General features: G+C 40.6%; 1 protein-coding gene across 1 annotated transcript; it reads right to left on the reverse strand.

Annotated features, from left to right (window-relative positions):
- Positions 1 to 7,508: 7,508 nt before the first annotated feature.
- PTPMT1 (protein tyrosine phosphatase mitochondrial 1) lies at positions 7,509 to 16,706 on the reverse strand. Its single transcript, XM_075188094.1, has 4 exons — positions 16,480 to 16,706; positions 14,978 to 15,058; positions 10,368 to 10,559; positions 7,509 to 8,837 (listed from the first exon to the last, which is right to left on the reverse strand). Exons 1-4 carry the CDS (start codon positions 16,630 to 16,632, stop codon positions 8,694 to 8,696), a joined length of 570 nt encoding a protein of 189 aa, XP_075044195.1. The 5' UTR covers positions 16,633 to 16,706; the 3' UTR covers positions 7,509 to 8,693.
- Between the last annotated feature and the right edge of the window lie 693 nt (positions 16,707 to 17,399).

Raw genomic sequence — 17,399 nt, forward strand, 5'->3', positions numbered from 1 at the left:
AGGTGGTATGATTTGTCACTCAGGATAGCTGGTTTTGCTGCTGTACGAGGCTTGGGCAATAACAATATCTCGTCAATAACTATATTAAGACGTTTATCACAATAATATATATACTCTCCTTTACTTTCCTTTATACAAATGAAAATTAATTCCATTGATAGAGAACAGCATCCTTGTTATTTCAATAGTTACAATAATTAGGGATTTGTACTAAAATGGCCCTCCAAGTATGGGGCCACAGGGCAAATGCCCTCACTGTTCCGCCCTCATGTGTCTCCTTGTGCATCCTATAGGTCTTTGTCTGTATTTTTAATTTTCTTGCAATTTTAGGCAGGGTTCTGCCATACCCATGTTCAAAGGGCTCAAATTTCTGGCAAGTGACAATCTATAATATGCAATTTGTTTTTACTGTGGAAACACAGAAACAGCTACGGTCTGGTAGTCTCTAGCATTTTGTTGTATTTTTATGCCTTTGTGGGGCAGACGTTGCCTCTACAGTCAGTTTCTGGTTAAGGTCTTCATACAGATTGATTGACTGGAAAATGTCTTTATTCAAAACTACGTTCATGGAAAATATAGGTTCAGCAGCTGTCCTCTTATGTGTTCGAAATTCTGCATTCATCCCGCCCACCCTCTGCTGGGGACAGGTACAAGTTATACAAAAGAGCAAAGAGCATGTTTAGAGATACTTTCTAAAAGCTGTCCAATCAATTGTTATACACTGACCTGGAGAGATTCTGTCATTAGCCTTGGCCTTTCTTTTAGTAAACTCTACAATGTGTTTCTTATACCTTGTAAACACTTATGTATATTTTATGTACAATTACTGATATATTGTAAGGGCCAGACAAAATGCTGTAGCGTAAATACATACTGGAGTATATTAACCATGCATTAGGTGCTGTCACGTCACTTTCCTACCACACTGGAAATGGAGCTGCGGAAATAGACCCATCATCATCAACATTTATTTATATAGCGCCAACATATTCCGTAGTGCTTTACAATTGGGGACAAACATAGTAAACTAATAAACAAACTGGGTACAACAGACAAAGAGGTGAGAAGGCCCTGCTCGTAAGCTTACAATCTATTGGCCCATCTCTGACAATGAGTAGACCAGTCCTTTCTGGTGAGTCAAGATGACTATGTCCACGTCAAGTGGTGGGATCGCCAGGGTCAGCATCCACAGACAAGCTTGCAAAGTCTATATTACCATGCCAAGGATCAATATTGGGAATTGTACACCAGACAAAATTGGGATTGCAAGACAACTAGGCACAAGCTCCAGGGCTGTTGAGACAGAGAACGATGCCTCTTATTTCAACATGATACCACAACTGGATTAACCTCCTACTATGTTTGGTCTCTAGTGCCATAAAGCATGTTAGACTGGGTACACACTACAGAAAATTTCTCCCAACTAGTGAAAGTCCCGATTAGCATGACGATTGTGTACACACTATACACGTTTTACAAGATTTACCTTCAGATCTGTGCTCTTCATCTGTCATAACCATGGGCTGCAAAAATAGTGACTCTAAACTCTATGGAGATCTGGTGGTGAGTGCTTACACTCTGCAGAATTGGAACAACCTTGTTCCATCGTTGAATGAGATTTTTAGTTTGTTTGGAGAATCATATCAAACGATACCATGTGCTTTTGAAACTATAATCGTTCATCATTGGAGTGTAAACAGTAATGCGATATTGTGCCCGAACAATTGTTTATCTTGTGATTGGGCTGATAATCGGTTGAAGAACCTGTAGTGCGTATCCAGACAGATGCCCCCAGTACCAGCTTAATTCAGATTCCTGACCCAATTTTCCAAAACGGCTCTAATGAAAGCCAGCGTAGACCAGAATAAGTAACTTATGTTGATAAAATGTCTGAAGGTAGAAAGTCTTCACAACTACATTCTAAAAACACCAACACACCAAAATAACACCTAACCCCCCTCCCCCCTAAAGGAAGAGAAAGTGGTGTTGTGGGAAATACTGATAGGGGACAAGGCTGTTATTCATTGTTGGGACAGACATATTGGTAATGTTGTCAATCTGTTGGATATGCAACTCTCACCATATGAACTGCATTTATGATCAAAGGGACTGATCTACCTGCAGAATGTTTTGATTTGTTTAAAACAATGCTCAATGTAAATAACTTTTTAAGAGACATTGCTGTACATCCATACCTCTGGGTTAGCTTCAAAACCTGCAGATGTTACCTCTATTATTGAGCCCAAGTCTCATGATTAGATTGTTTTCTGACAATTAATATATTCGTTCTAGTCTACTATACACAGATTCAACTATAGACTCGAGAGAAATTGTCATCCGATTCCTATGGATGATTCCTTTGTCTCCCAACACTGGTGTTTTTGTAATCGGTGAGCACTATATTAATATTTGTACAGTTATATAAAATGTTTCCTCTAAGTGTGCCCATTTAGAGCAATGGAATGTGTCGTTTTTTTACAATAAAACCGATGGAGCAGCACCAACTGCTTTCTAATTCTTTCTTTATGAGGTCATTGAGAAACATTAAGTTATCTTTCAGTGCATGTGGAATAAACCTCAGTCGTAGAACAAGGAAGGCTGTTTGGTAAAATCGGATAATGCTACCTACTATATAAATGCCTAGTGGCGTGTGTGAAAAAAACAAAAAAACAAGCTGCAGCGCCACCTGCTGGGCAGCGTTATACACTGACCTATATATTTCTTGAAGGAGAAGTGACAGTTGGGAATGGTTGGTGGTTGCCGGGGATGACAGTGGGGAGTTTTTAACACCTTAAGTAGCTTGATGAAGGATGAGGTGATGGAGAAAAATGATGAGGTGGTGACATGTGGACAAAACCACGTTAAAAAAGGGCGCTTGTGTCGGGAAGTAACGCTCTTCCCCTGAGGAGGCCTGGGCTAGGCCCAAATGCATGACAAGAACCTTTTTAACACCTTAAGTAGCTTGATTTGACTAGAATGCATGAGTATCATGCACGGGTTAACTTGTGTGTGTGTGTGTGTATATATATAATATATATATAATATATATATATATATATATATATATTAGACTTTGCAAAAAAAAGCAAAAGTCAGAATCTCTTTCAAAAACAGTTTAAATAAGAGCTAGTTAAAAAATCTGCTCCCAGTTTGTGATTGGTTAGAACATAATTTAACTAGAGAAGAAAGATTAGCTCTAAAAGATTTAGGCTGGGTACACACTACAGAAAATTTTCTCCCGATGTGATATAGTTAACGATTTTACCAACGAGTGAAAAAAAAAAAAAATTTACCGTCCGATTTGTGCTCTTCATCTGTCATAACCATCGGCTGAAAAGATCCTGACTCTGCACACTCCATAGAGATCTATGGACACTGCCGGTCCTGAGTGCAGACACACTGCAGAACTGTAACGACATCGTTCCATCGCTGAACGAGATTTTTAGTCTGGTTGAAAGATCAAATCAAACGATAGGATGAGCTTTGGAACGATAGTCATTCATCGTTGGGAGTGTACACACTAATGCGTTATTAGGCCGAACGGTCGGTTACCGTGTGATTGGCCCAATAATTGCCTGAAAAACCTGTAGTGTGTACCCAGCCTAATGAGAAATAACTATCACTTAAAAGGAGGTTGACAAAGGGGATTGTTTAATAATCTTAAACACAGATGATTACAAAAAGGAGGAACACAAACATCTCTCTGTTACCCAAAGATGCTTAGTTTTATACAAAAATCCTACGATTTGCTCTGCGGAGATTTGTAGATTAAGGTCCTGCTGCCAATTTGTTAACTATTTCAGAAGCTAAGGTTTTCATTCTGTGATGCCTATTTTTCATTACCTTCCAAAAATCCACAAGAGAAAAGGCCATCGCTTGGCACAGAAATGGTAGCAGATATCGTTTCTCTAACTAAGGTTTCATTATTCCCTGGTTATTTATTTGACACAAAACATTTTTTACAGAAACTTTAGAATGGAATGAGGAACACACCTGGGTCAAATATAATGTCCAATCACGTTATTCTTTTCTACCCATGATGTGGGAATATGAAAGATTCTTACTACTTGAACCATCTCAGTAGATATTCTGAAGAATTAAAGTTCTTGTGAGAGTTCTCACTGGTTTGTAATTTCTATTTCCTACCACATGACTTTTTATGGGTTATTAGGAGAACTGTGTAGAAGACAACGTGAAGGTAGGCCGTATGTGAGTTACAATGTGTCCCAGAAGGGGAATTTCAATAAAATGAAGAAAATAAATGTATACGTGTGATGATAACATCAGTACTTTTTTTCTGTAAGAAATGAGGTGGTTTCCTAAGAGAATCTGCTTTATTAGCATGTAATATATTCAAGATGGTCATGTTTTGACTCCCTCATATATCAGACCCTGTGTAATTACCAGATAAGAAAATTGTTTTCTCTGCAAAATCTTACTGTGTTCTGCATATATCTAATATGTTAGTTGTTTTCTCTTTTTATTGTTTCAAGCTATAAATATTATTATTATTATTATTATTATCGTTTATTTGTTAGGCGCCACAAGGTTTCCGCAGCGCCGAACATGGTACAAACAGTAGACTATACAGGGTAAAACAGTACAGGACAATAAACACAAAGTACCAGTACTTCAGAAACTCCAAGCAGGCAGATACAGTAGAGACGGAGCAGAAGAACAGGTATGGAGACAGGAGGGAAGAGGGCCCTGCTCATTCGAGCTTACATCATACTTTAGAAGGGGAGAGAGTGCTCAGTAACTGGTGTGAATACTCTCCCAGGTGCGTACCTGCTTTCTAAATAAACGTGACTCTGCTCATTCTCATTCATAGAAGCCTTCGGATCTTGATTTTCTTCCACAATTACTTGATGTTACAAAAGAGGCACCGCAAAACTAGAATTAGGCTGCACAGTTCACATGAAAACCTCCTCCTACGCTGTTGCTGGCTTTGATGCCGAAACGCGTGAAGAGGATTTCCACTACACATTTTAATATTATTGTTAATATCCTTTATTTATAAGACGCCACAAGGTTTCCGCAGCGCTGTACAAGTGCAAACAGTAGACCATACAAGGTGAAACAGTACAGAACAATAAACAAATATTACCAGGGGGTTAATGTATCAAGCTGAGAGTTTTCCGGCGGGTTTGAAAATCCAATCAGATTCTAACTGTCATTTATTTAGTACATTCTATAGAATGACAGCTAGAATCTGATTGGTTGCTATAGGCAACATCTCCACTTTTCAAACTTGCCGGAAAACTCTCAGCTTGATACATTTATCCCCAGGACTCTAAATGCTCCAAGCATAGCTAGGACAGAGAAGATGGAGTAGAAGAATAGGTATAGAGACAGGAGGAAAGAGGGCCCTGCTCTTACATCCTAAAGGGAGGGCAGACAGACAGATGGGGAGTCAGTGGAGGGCATCAAGTGCAAGTAGAGCTAGTAAGGGACGGGAAGAGAGAGGTGAGATCAGGCGTGGAGAGATGGTTAGGTAGGCTTTGAAGAACAGATGAGTTTTAAGTGCCAGTTTGAAGGTGTACGGATTAGGGGACAGTCGGATAGAAGGTGGGAGGTCATTTTCAGTGGAAGGGGGTCAGTCCAGGAGAAATCTTGAATTCTGGAGTAGGCGGAGGTGAAGCGACAGACATTGGCTGGAGGAGAGGAGTGTGAATGGAGAGGAGGTTGGTGATATAAGGGGCAGTGGAGTGGGAGAGAGACTTGTAGGTGAGGGTGAGGAGTTTGAAAAGGATTCTGTAGGGGAAAGGGAGCCAGTGTCAGGCCAGGCAGAGAGGGGAGGCAAAAGAAGAGCGGCGTAAAAGGGAAAAAAAGTCACGTTGAGTGTAGAACAAAGTGGGACGCGGTGACAGCGGGGGAGACCAATGAGGAGAAGGTTACAGTAATCAAGTCAGGAAATGATGAGTACATGGATTATAGTTTTAGTAGTGTCCCGAGATAGGAAATGCTGGATGCGGACGATGTTGCGTAGTTGGAAGCAACAGGATTGCATGCTGATTCATGTGTACACACTATACATGTTTTATAAGATTTACCTTCATATCTGTACTCTTCATTTGTCATAACCATCGGCTGAAAAGATTGTGACTCTGTACATTCTATGTGATCTGCCTACACTGCTGGTGGCGAGTGCTTACAGCACACACTGCAGAATTTGCCCAACATCGTTCCATCGTTTATAGAGATTTTTAGTAAATCTAGCCCTAGGATGGATGTTACTTGGTTGCTCTCTAGCTGAATAAGACTATGACGGATTTATCATAGTGCAGTTTAAATTAGATGAAGTTTTCACACACAAAACACAGTATTTATTAATACGCAGTTAGCATTAAATCACATATAATGTGTGGTGGTTTTAAAAGATGCAAACGGCTGGTTTGTAAACCGGAGACTATTCAAAGACCCTTCAGTCCAGATTTAACGTTTTGTTTAACCAATATGTATCTTTAAGATATGCCTTATAAGAGGTATATCTTTGTGCATATAGGCCAGGCCTGTCCAACCTGCGGCCCTCCAGGTGTTGTGAAACATCAAGCCCTAGCATGCTTTGCTAGTAGACAACCTGTTGATAGCTGGAAGGGCATGCTGGGACTTGTAGTTTCACAACATCTGGAGGGCCGCAGGTTGGACAGGCCTGACATAGGCCATACTTGCTAACTTTATGGTGCTGGCACTCGGGAGATCCTGGGGAGGGGATGGGTAAGTTGCATCATTTTGGTTCCACCCCCGTTATGAAAACATCATTTTGTCTCAGGGGGTGGGGCCAAAATGATGCGAATTGCCCCACAAATCGCGCCGCTTTTGGTACTCGATGGGTAGGAAGCAGGAGACTTATTTGCTCTCCCAGACTCCCTGGGAGAGTGAGCAAGTATGATATAGCCTGGTGCAAGTTTATGTATTGATGATACCTGTCACATCTGTGCTCTGGTTGCCTCTGTATGCTACATATACTTAAAGTTGTACATAAGATTTGTGTTTAAACATATTTTTGCAGCTACTTTGTGTCAGTATTTTATGGATTAACTGTAAATCAGGCAGCTTTCATAGGTATACTCAAAACACCTGCAGTATGACCAATCTCATCAACGAGAACCATGTCTAAAAAAAATGGCATCCTTTTTGCGTTTTTCTGTGCAGTTTTCAAAACTGCCACATAATACATTGTAACGCTGTATGGACCCCAGGTCACAAAACGTGCATTGTGGTTTGTGATCTGTCACTTTAACGTTATACAATGTTTCATTCCCTGCATATCCACTGCTCAATGTCTCGCTCAGGTGAGGTGATGACAGCTCCATTTAATGTCCTGCAGCAGGAAAAAACTGGTTGCAAATGATTAGTATCCGGGTTCAGTTGGACTGGGGGAAGCAGAAAAAAAATCTGGTTGTGGGTTTGCTGCATCCCTACTACATGTATTTTGCCTCTGTTATGTTACTAGTCCCTAGTGAACAGACTGCATTTGCCATCAATGTTTTTACTTTTAAAGTCAATTCTAATAAATATCAAGTTTTATTGTAACAACATTGGACTTATGTTGACCTTTAACTGCACAATAGAATTTATGTTACACAAGTTACTTTTGGAGGCATGCGGGTGACGGGCATATGATTGGACAGGAGGCGCGCAGGTGACGGGCACATGATTGGACAGGAGGTGTGCAGGTGACGGAGCATATAATTGGACAGGAGGAGTGCAGGTGACGGAGCATATAATTGGACAGGAGGCGCGCAGGTGACGGGGCACATGATTGGACAGGAGGCGTGCAGGTGACGGGGCACATGATTGGACAGGAGGCGTGCAGGTGACATCAAGTGAGGCAGCATTCAATACCTCCCTGCTCCTCCCCTTACTTAAAACTGCTTTATTCCTTCAATACTCCGATGCTTACTCATGTATACGACTGTGCCCCTCAATGTGACTAGTTGCCCTATAAATATAAAGAATACAGCGGTTTTGCTTAAGGGGAACAGAAAAAGCAAAGAGTTATCTCATAGTTGTTAGCATTAGCAATGTTTCAGAATCCCATTTTGACCATATAATGCAGCCACATTTTGTTGAAAAAATAAAGTATATATGTTGCAAATTTATACATACAGTGGGCCTGATTCATTGAGGAAAGCAAGGCAAAAAATGAGTTTTCTCCTGGACAAAACCATGTTACAATACAAGGGGTGCAAATTAGTTTATTCTTTTGCACATAAGTCAAATACTGTCTGTTTCATGTAGCACACAAATACATGGGAGCTTTATTTTTACACTGAAATTTAAAGTTGATCTAGGACATGTCCTACCCCAACTATAAACCTGTCCCCACATTTTAAATTTAGCTCCCCCCTCCAATGCAACATGGTTTTGCCAAGGTGCAAATGTACTTTTTTTTTTCTTTCCTTTCCTTAATGAATCAGGCTCAATAGCTCTACAAATAAAAGAGATTCACTAACTCAGATCCAATTATTATTTATAAAATGTCCTCTACAATAAGGACACAAACACCACGCACACCAGGATAGACAACACCGTCATTCCTCGAGTAGGTGGAGGTAGAATTATTAAACAGCAGTAGAAGACAATCGTGAGGCCTGAGCTGTTAACATGGTACAAAAAGGCATCAGATGGGGGATACTGCTTGTTAGACGTTCAACTACGAACAAGACAACACAGAATTCCGCTGCTTTTCACCCCCCATTTCCTGGGGCTTCCGAGTTAGTAACCGACAGGTAGAACTGCTCCAGGATTTGTTGCTGACTGTTGCGGATCAAGATGTGTGGCCGGATGTCGGTTATGAAACTGGTGGCAACATCAGGCTTCCATTTATGTCTCTATGAAAAATAAAAACAAACAGACCATTAAACCATGTCGTCTATCAGGAACTAAGCAAATATACAAGTAATAGTTCCTTCAAAGGAGAACTTCAAGAAGAAAAACACCTACAGTTAATACGGTAATTTGTAGCTGGATTTCAGCTCGCGGCTCAGGGAGCTGCGGGCTAAAAACAAGCGAGTAAATTACCGTATTAACTGTTTTTTCCGCGCACGATTTTCGGCATTTACGCCTACAATTGAATACGCCCCTTAATATGGTAAGTAAATATATTATTGAGCATGAAAGGTGAACCAAGTGTATAACAGATTTTCTCTAAAGAGCCTAGTTTAGCACTAGCTGTCAATTTGGGGCAATGATTGTAACCTCTCGAAAAATTGAGTTAGATAAAATGTAATCTAGCCTGGAAAGCTGTATTTTGGAAAAGCCAGAAGAGGGAGACCTAGACCGAGTAGCTGTAGTAGGAAGTAGAGATGCTCACTGACCCCAGTGAAGTGGTTTTGGATCTGGATTAGCTTCGTGTTTTGGTTTTGGGAAAACCACCCTTGTGTGTTTTTTGTTTTTTTTAGAAAAACCTAAAATATGCTAAAATCACATATTTTTGCTTCTACATTATTAACCTCAATAACACAAATTTCAAGTCATTTGCAGTCAATTTTGACCACCTCACAGGTCACATTATTATTTTCATACACTTTCGGACAAATACTGCAGCGACCTGGCTGGATGCTAAGCAACAGAGCAATGACACAAACACACGGCAGTTCCTAGCACATCTAGGACACATTGGCACACAGCAGTGGCAGAAAAGAAAAATGGCGATCCGCCCTCCCTCCAACACCTCACTATTTTGGAGTTGAAAAAGGAATCCAAAACTTGCGAGACCCGACTACGTCACGATGACGTTTTGCCTCGTTTTCGATTTTGAGGGCTTGTGACAGTACCGAGAGCCGGCATCCCCTAAGTTCGGGTGTGTTCGGTTTCCGAGGAACCGAGCCTCTCTAGTAGGAAGGGCTAGCACCCCATTAACAACTGTAAGGCTGCTAACTTCATTCCCACCCCCCTTCCTCCAGGAATTCACTGCTCTTGTGCCCCAATCATTTTATCATTTCCTGTCTAAGCCCCCTAGAATGTACATACCACATACAGGCCTGGACTGTGAGAATGCACAAATCATAAACACAGCATTTTATGACATAGTAATTACAGATCATTGTCGGCTTTTATTTACAGGATCGTACACACCCTAAAGGAATTGTTACTAAATACAGTGCATCATCTGTAATCTGTAATGAGCACACTGGCTTTTATATTGACAAGGCAGAGCGGATTATTTACATAGCCCTTGGACACAACTCAACAGTGCTCTGCTCTGAGCACTGGGGAAAAAAATTAACCACCAATAAGGTTTATGTTGTATCCAAGGTCAACAAAATGGTATAAAGAAATATAAAATAATATATTTAGTAACAGTTGCGGAAAAACATGTCCAAGCCTATAACCTATACAATATTTTTAATGAAACTCACCTCAATTAAATAAGCAGCTACCATGGTAGCACTACGGGAACGGCCAGCTTTGCAGTGGATGTAAACACTGTTGCCCATTTGCTGGTGCTTGTGAACAAACTCCACCCCCTTCTGTAAGTGCTGCAGAGTTGGGACCCCGGTGAAGTCGACGGTGCTGAGTCTCAGCTGTTCCACACCCAAAGCTTCCCACTGCTGCAGAGAGAGGAGCGAGAATCCATGAATTAGGACGCAAGTTTCATCCATAGGAGTGAAAAACACTTAGGGGTATATGTATCAAGCTGCGAGTTTCCAGCTGGTTTGAAAAGTGGAGATGTTGCCTATAGCAACCAATCAGATTCTAGTTATTTTGTTGAATGTACTAAATAAATGAAAACTAGAATCTAAATGATTGCTATAGGCAACTTTCAACTTTTCAAACACACCGGAAACTCACAGCTTGATACATTTCATCATCATCAACATTTATTTATATAGTGCCAACATATTCCGTAGCGCTTTACAATTGGGGACAAACACAGTAAACTAATAAAACAAACTACTTGATACATTTTTTAGCGTTCTCTGAAAACCCACCTCTTCAGACAAGCTAAGGCTCAGGCTTTTAACCCTAAACGCCTTTTTAACACATTCAAATCTCTTCTCAATATTCCCACCCCAACCCCTCCGACTACCATCAGTGCCCAGGATCTTGCTCCTATTTCAAAGACAAAATAGATAAGATCAGACTTGAAATGGTATTATCTCCCTCGACTAGCAATCAGCTCAATTTCATTGTAGCACCCTCGGACAGTCTCTCTTCATTTAATCCTACAAATGTGTTTCTACTCTCTTCTCATCTTCCTACTCTACCTCCTGTCCTCTTGATCCCATACCCTCACAATTTGGTAGGTCCCTGTCTCCTGTGCTCATTCCACCTCTAACTAAAATATCTGTAATCTCTCTCTCTCTCTACTGGTATTTTCCCATCACTATTGAAGCATGCAGTGATTACTCCTATTTTGAAAAAAACTAAATTCTGACCCAAACTATCAAATTACCGTCCCATTTCTCAGCTCCCGTGCCCCTCCAAGCTTCTCGAGAGAATAGCCTACACTCGCCTCACACACTTTCTTACAGCAAACAACCTACTGGATCCTCTTCAGTCAGGCTTTCGCTCTCAACACTTCACAGAGACCGCGCAGACCAAGGTTGTCAATGATTTGATCACAGCAAAAACTGAAGGATATTACTCTCTTCTAATTCTCCTGGATCTCTCTGCTGCATTTGACACTGTTGACCACTCTCTCCTCATACAAACACTACAATCCCTAGGTCTTCAAGACATTGTCCTATTCTGGTTCTCATCCTACCTATCTAATCGCTCTTTCAGTGTTAATTTCTCTGGATCCACCTCTGCTCCGCTTCCTTTATCTGTTGGAGTACCGCAAGGCTCAGTCCTAGGTCCTCTGCTATTCTCTATCTACACTACTTCTCTTGGAAAACTTATAAGCTCCTTTGGATTTCAGTATCATCTCTATGCGGATGATACACAAATCTATCTATCCTCTCCTGATCTCTCACAATCTGTGTTGTCTCACGTTACTGACTGTCTTTCTGCCATTTCATCTTGGATGTCCTCTCGCCAACTCAAACTCAATTTTTTAAAAACTAAATTAATAATATTCCCACCCAAAAACAGAATTTTTTTGCCTGACATTTCTATTTCTGTGATAACATGACCATAAATCCCACCCCGCAAGCTCGCTGCCTAGGTGTAATTCTTGATTCACAACTGTCGTTTATTCCCCACATCGACTCTATATCTAAATCATGTTACATACATCTAAAGAACATTTCCTGAATACGCACATATCTCACACAAGACACTGCAAAAAACTCATCATCTCCCGCATCGACTATTGCAATTCCCTCCTTACTGGTCTTCCCAAAATCAGACTTGAACCGCTAAAATCTATTTTGCATGCAGGGGCTAGATTGATTTTCCTTGCAAACCGTTCTTTCTCTGCTGAGTCACTCTGTCAGTCTCTACAGTGGTTGCCTGTTTTTCAACTAATCCAATATAAAATTCTTCTACTAACATACAAGGCCGTCAACAAAATTGCACCGACATACATCTCCTCACATGTCTCAAATTATCTCCCAACTCGACACCTCCGCTCGGCACAAGATCTGCGTCTCTCTTCCACTCTCATCACATCCTCCCATTCCCGGTTACAGAACTTTTTTCGGGCTGCACCCACTTTGTGGAATTCCCTCTCTCACACAGTATGACTTTCCTCTGGTCTTCAAACCTTCAAGCATTCTCTGAAAACCCACCTCTTCAAACAAGCTTATGATATTCCTCAACCAGAATCTTAATCTCCCTAGGTTACCCTATTACCATCCTCTACACTGCTAACATAAGACAACAACCATTTGACCAACATAGTTGTGTGACTGATCACACAGCCTACTCAATAATTTTACCTTTGCATTCTAGCTGGTACAGTGTGCAATATGATGTAGCACATGCCCTTGTGTTTCTAACTCCCATTGTCCTATAGATTGTAAGCTTGTGAGCAGGGCCCTCTTACCTCTCTGTCTGTATGTATTACCCAGTATTGTTTTATTACTATGTTTGTTCCCAAATGTAAATCGCTACGGAATCTGCTGACGCTATTTAAATGTTGATGATGATGATGATTTACCCCTTATGCTCTATCGCTTAAAGGAAATGTCTACTTTTTCAAAGATATGGCATCCCTTGAACAGCATGCTCTAGTCATCTTGTGCCTAGATCTGATTTTAGCACCATACAAGCCTGCAAAATGGTATCTGAAAAATGTATGAACGTCAATTAAATAAAAGTTATCTAGTAGTTGAGATCTAATAGAAGGAACAGATTGAACAGAATAGGGGATGTAATGAAGGTGGGGGAGGGATGGTCTCAGACGGACTAAAAAGGACCCTAGTCTGTGTGTGCATTTGGGAATTTAGACTGTAAGCTCCATTGGGGCAGAGACTGATGTGAGTGACAAGTAATGTCTGTACAGCGCTGCATAATATGTAGGTGCTATAAAAATAAATATAATTGCCATATCTTTGTTATTTTCGATGCATTAGACAAACAATGGTTATTGTTATGATTAAGATGGAAAATATAAAAAAAACATCCCCACAATAAACAAATAAAAAACCCTCCAAAACAAACATACACAAAGAAACAAGCAGTCTACATGGACCTATAGTTTAACTTGTGCTGTCAAATTGTATGTTTCCCAACCAGCCTGCTCTTTGCCCTCAATCTAGAGAATATGACTATTAAGGAAGGAGTGGGACCTTGAACCTGTGACAGCTGGACACATTGCCAGCCTGTTCCTGCTGAGAGGTAACAGAGTTTTCAGATACTAAGTGGTTACTCACATATCTCAGGCAGTTGTCATACTACGTCAGTAGGTGGTCTCGGTGCATAAAATATAAATAAATAGCCCCCTCCCCCAATACAAAAACCTATGTGGTAGTGGGAGAAAAGAGAGCTGGGGCAGCACGGTGGCTAAATGGTTAGCACTTTGGCCTCACAGTGCTGGGGTCATGAGTTCAATTTCCGACCATGGCCTTATCGGTGTGGAGTTTGTATGTTCTCCCCGTGTTTGCATGGGTTTCCTCCGGGTGCTCCGGTTTCCTCCCATACTCCCAAAACATACTAGTAGGTTAATTGGCTGCTATCAAAATTGACCCTAGTCTCTCTCTGTCCATCTGTGTGTATGTTAGGGAATCTAGACTGTAAGCTCCAATGGGGCAGGGACTGATGTGAATGAGTTCTCTGTACAGCGCTGTGGAATCAGTGGCGCTATTATTATTATTATTATTATTAATATTTATTTATAAGGCGCCACAAGGCATCCGCAGAGCCGTACAGAGACAAACAAAATCACAATACAATGGGAGACAGCACAGTACAGTAAACACAGCAACTCAGTACGCTCAATGCACAGCTAGAGAGGGCGGGGAAGGGGGAGGGAGGAGCCGCAAACGACGGGGCCCAAGAAGGAGGGCGCGGAAGACAGGGAGACCCCCAGGGGGGAGGAGGGAGCGAGAGTGGACGTGGGGTGGAGGACCCTCGAGGAGGAGGGCTAAGTAGCTGGAGAGCAGAGTTAGAAGTGGTGGAAACAGGATATATAAATAAATGGTGATGATACTGTGACAGTACTCGTCTTGTCAGATGACCACACCATTACTGAAATCACTTTATCATCAGATATTTATATACTATATACCATAAGGAATACCAGTGGTGGTCAACTGTGTTCTCTATTACAAGACTGGAACTGTCACAAAAATAGCTCTCTTTACATTTCCCAGCATCCTCTGCTCTTCCCCCAGCATGCTCCTTGCTATCTTTTCAGCTACCCCCCTGATCTTTCTGTTATCCCCCCATAAATCTTTTACCTTTCTCAGCTCTTTTTCTCCCACAATACTCTCCTTTTATTCTCCAAGGATTCTCAATGTTTAAATTAAAATGTATTGGCTGTGTCTTAAAATCTTTACATCCACTAGCAAAATGTAGATATAGCATGACAAGAAAACACTTTGATGGCCCAATTAATTATATAAGTAGAGTGACTTCTCACCTGAGAATTATGGCACAAATGTCTGGTCTCATATTCTTCATTCATAGTGATGACCCCTCGAACACTCTCTTCTTTAATTAACTGCAGGAGACACAACAATGGCGAATAAATGAAATTCATATAGGGCAATATGCTGGTGGCACGGTACTGATGTGAATGATTACATACTCTCTGTACAGCGCTGCGTAATATGACAGGTACTATATAAATAAATAATAAAAAAGTTCACTATAGAGCGTTGAAAGACTATGGCAACATACAAAATGTACTAACTGACTAAGAAAGTTGAGGGATAGTTAATGAAGAGTTAACTTACTACTTGCATCGGGTTCCGTATTTATTTTTTATTTTATTTTTCTATTCCATCCTCAGGCAAAACAATACTGATAGTTTGGTCATTTCAAAGACAGGAAACTTCTTCTTTTGACCATATGTTTATCACGTCAACAATTTAAACATTGCTTGTAGGTTTGTTTGTTTTTAATCTGTTTAATTATACGGTCCCTGATTCAGGAATAAAATGTTGGGGGTGATTTTATTTTTAAGTCTATTCAGTGCTGCAGGTAGAGTTATCTGGCCAGAGGGTTGACAAAATTTCCTTAACCCTCTCATGACCACATGTTTTTAGCCACATATGATAAGGCCAATTTTCTATAGGAGTCGCTTTTTGCCACGAATAAGGCAATCAAGCACCATAAAAATTCAAGCAAATCAATAAAAAAAATTGTCACAGTGGTTATAGAAGTCCTCTCTACGAGCATATCCTTCCACCAGGTAAGAATGCTCTAGCCCTGAACTTCCCAGTTAATTTACTATTGCAGTTACCAGGTCCGAAGTAATTATTTGATGTTTATTAAGAAAAAAAAAACAAAACAAAACTCCCTTGACATTAATTAATGAACTCTGCACAGACAACTGCAATATGAGAACAGCATTTTGTATTAGATTGATGGGTCTGGGTACCTCATAATATTTAATCACTCACTTCTTTATAATACCAAGGACCAGTGATAGACAACGTGTGCTTGGACAGCTGCTATAGAACTTCAAGCTCCAAGCACTGGGTGGCAGGAATGAGTTGTTCAACAGCAATTGGGTAGCTACACAGATTGCCTAAGCATGCCACAGACAACCCTGTGACATCATAGATTTAAATGAAGTACAGAACCTCCAATATTACCCCTTCCACGTGATGCAAAATGATCTGATCCTGAACCCCACTTAATTCAGCACAGCTAATTTTGCATTTCTTAAAAGCAGCAGAGATTAATTGCAATATTGTTTTATACATGAGCTACAGTGGTGATGTCACCTACAGGCCCATGTTACAGCTCTATGCCTAATATCACAGCAATGCACCTTTATGGCATTGTCAAACAAAATACATTATTAATGGATAGAATAGTATTCTACTCGTACTGCTAGTACCCGAAGTAAAAAGAAGGATACAGCATTGAGGTTAAGAACTGTCAAGGAGAAGCTCACTACGCATGCGCGTTTACCGTGTCACTCATTCCTCGGAAGGGCAACGCTCCAAGTATAACCGTCTCATCGATCCTATCATACCACTTCCGGCGGGAGACTTTCTCCATTACTACGTTATATAGTAAGGTCGGGTAAAATAGAACACGGGTAGCTACCGATTGTAGGGTCATGATTCCTGGCCAGCATATTACGCGGTACCCTTAGCAACTGCGACCACCATTTTTGATACTGGCATTTCTGTCCTTCTATTGTTCCTGTAGCTACGTGTAGGCGGAAGAGGAGCGGCGCCATGTTATGTGAGGGCATGTGTCTGTTTTGGGTGAAATGTTTCTAGCTTTGTTTGAACCAGGCACCTTTCTTTATTATAGTTTAGGATTTCAGTGTTTAGTTTTTGGAAAATACATTGTTTATTTTTTCCTATGTTGTTTTTTTTTTGTTTTGTTTTTTTTAAACATGAAAACAATTCCATCTATACTTGTAGAATTTACTGTAGTGGACATGCCTGGACAATATTTTTAAATATTGAAAACTATGTGTTCAACAAACACTCTGCAACATTTGTATTGCCTTCAGAACAGATAATTCGGAGTCATTTTACTGAAGTGGAAGCATTAGCTCCAAATGGTGGATGGAGGTGACAGAAATGACACTATGCACAGGTGAGACTAGGGGGTATATTTACTAAACTGCAGGTTCGAAAAAGTAAAGGTGTTGCCTATAGCAACCAATCAGATTCTAGCTGTCATTTTGTAGACTGTACTAAATAAATGATAACTAGAATCTGATTGGTTGCCATAGGCAACATCTCTACTTTTTCAAACCCGCAGTTTAGTAAATCTAGCCCATAGGGATCAGGTGTAGACTTTCAGAGAATGTTCTCACGCTGTGTTATGAATGGAATGCAACAAAAGCACTCTGAAATATTGCAGGCATGAGG

The sequence above is a fragment of the Mixophyes fleayi genome, chromosome 10 (assembly GCF_038048845.1).
Source record: "Mixophyes fleayi isolate aMixFle1 chromosome 10, aMixFle1.hap1, whole genome shotgun sequence".
In the NCBI taxonomy this organism is placed as follows: domain Eukaryota; kingdom Metazoa; phylum Chordata; class Amphibia; order Anura; family Limnodynastidae; genus Mixophyes; species Mixophyes fleayi.

Excerpts from the sequence above, each read along its gene's own strand:
- PTPMT1 (XM_075188094.1), bottom strand. The coding sequence starts at position 16,632 with ATGACCCTACAATCGGTAGCTACCCGTGTTCTATTTTACCCGACCTTA. Across the intron at positions 15,059-16,479 it reads TCCGAGGAATGAGTGACACG|TTAATTAAAGAAGAGAGTGT; the intron begins GTAAACGCGCAT and ends TGTCTCCTGCAG. Across the intron at positions 8,838-10,367 it reads TAGCTGCTTATTTAATTGAG|AGACATAAATGGAAGCCTGA; the intron begins GTGAGTTTCATT and ends TATTTTTCATAG.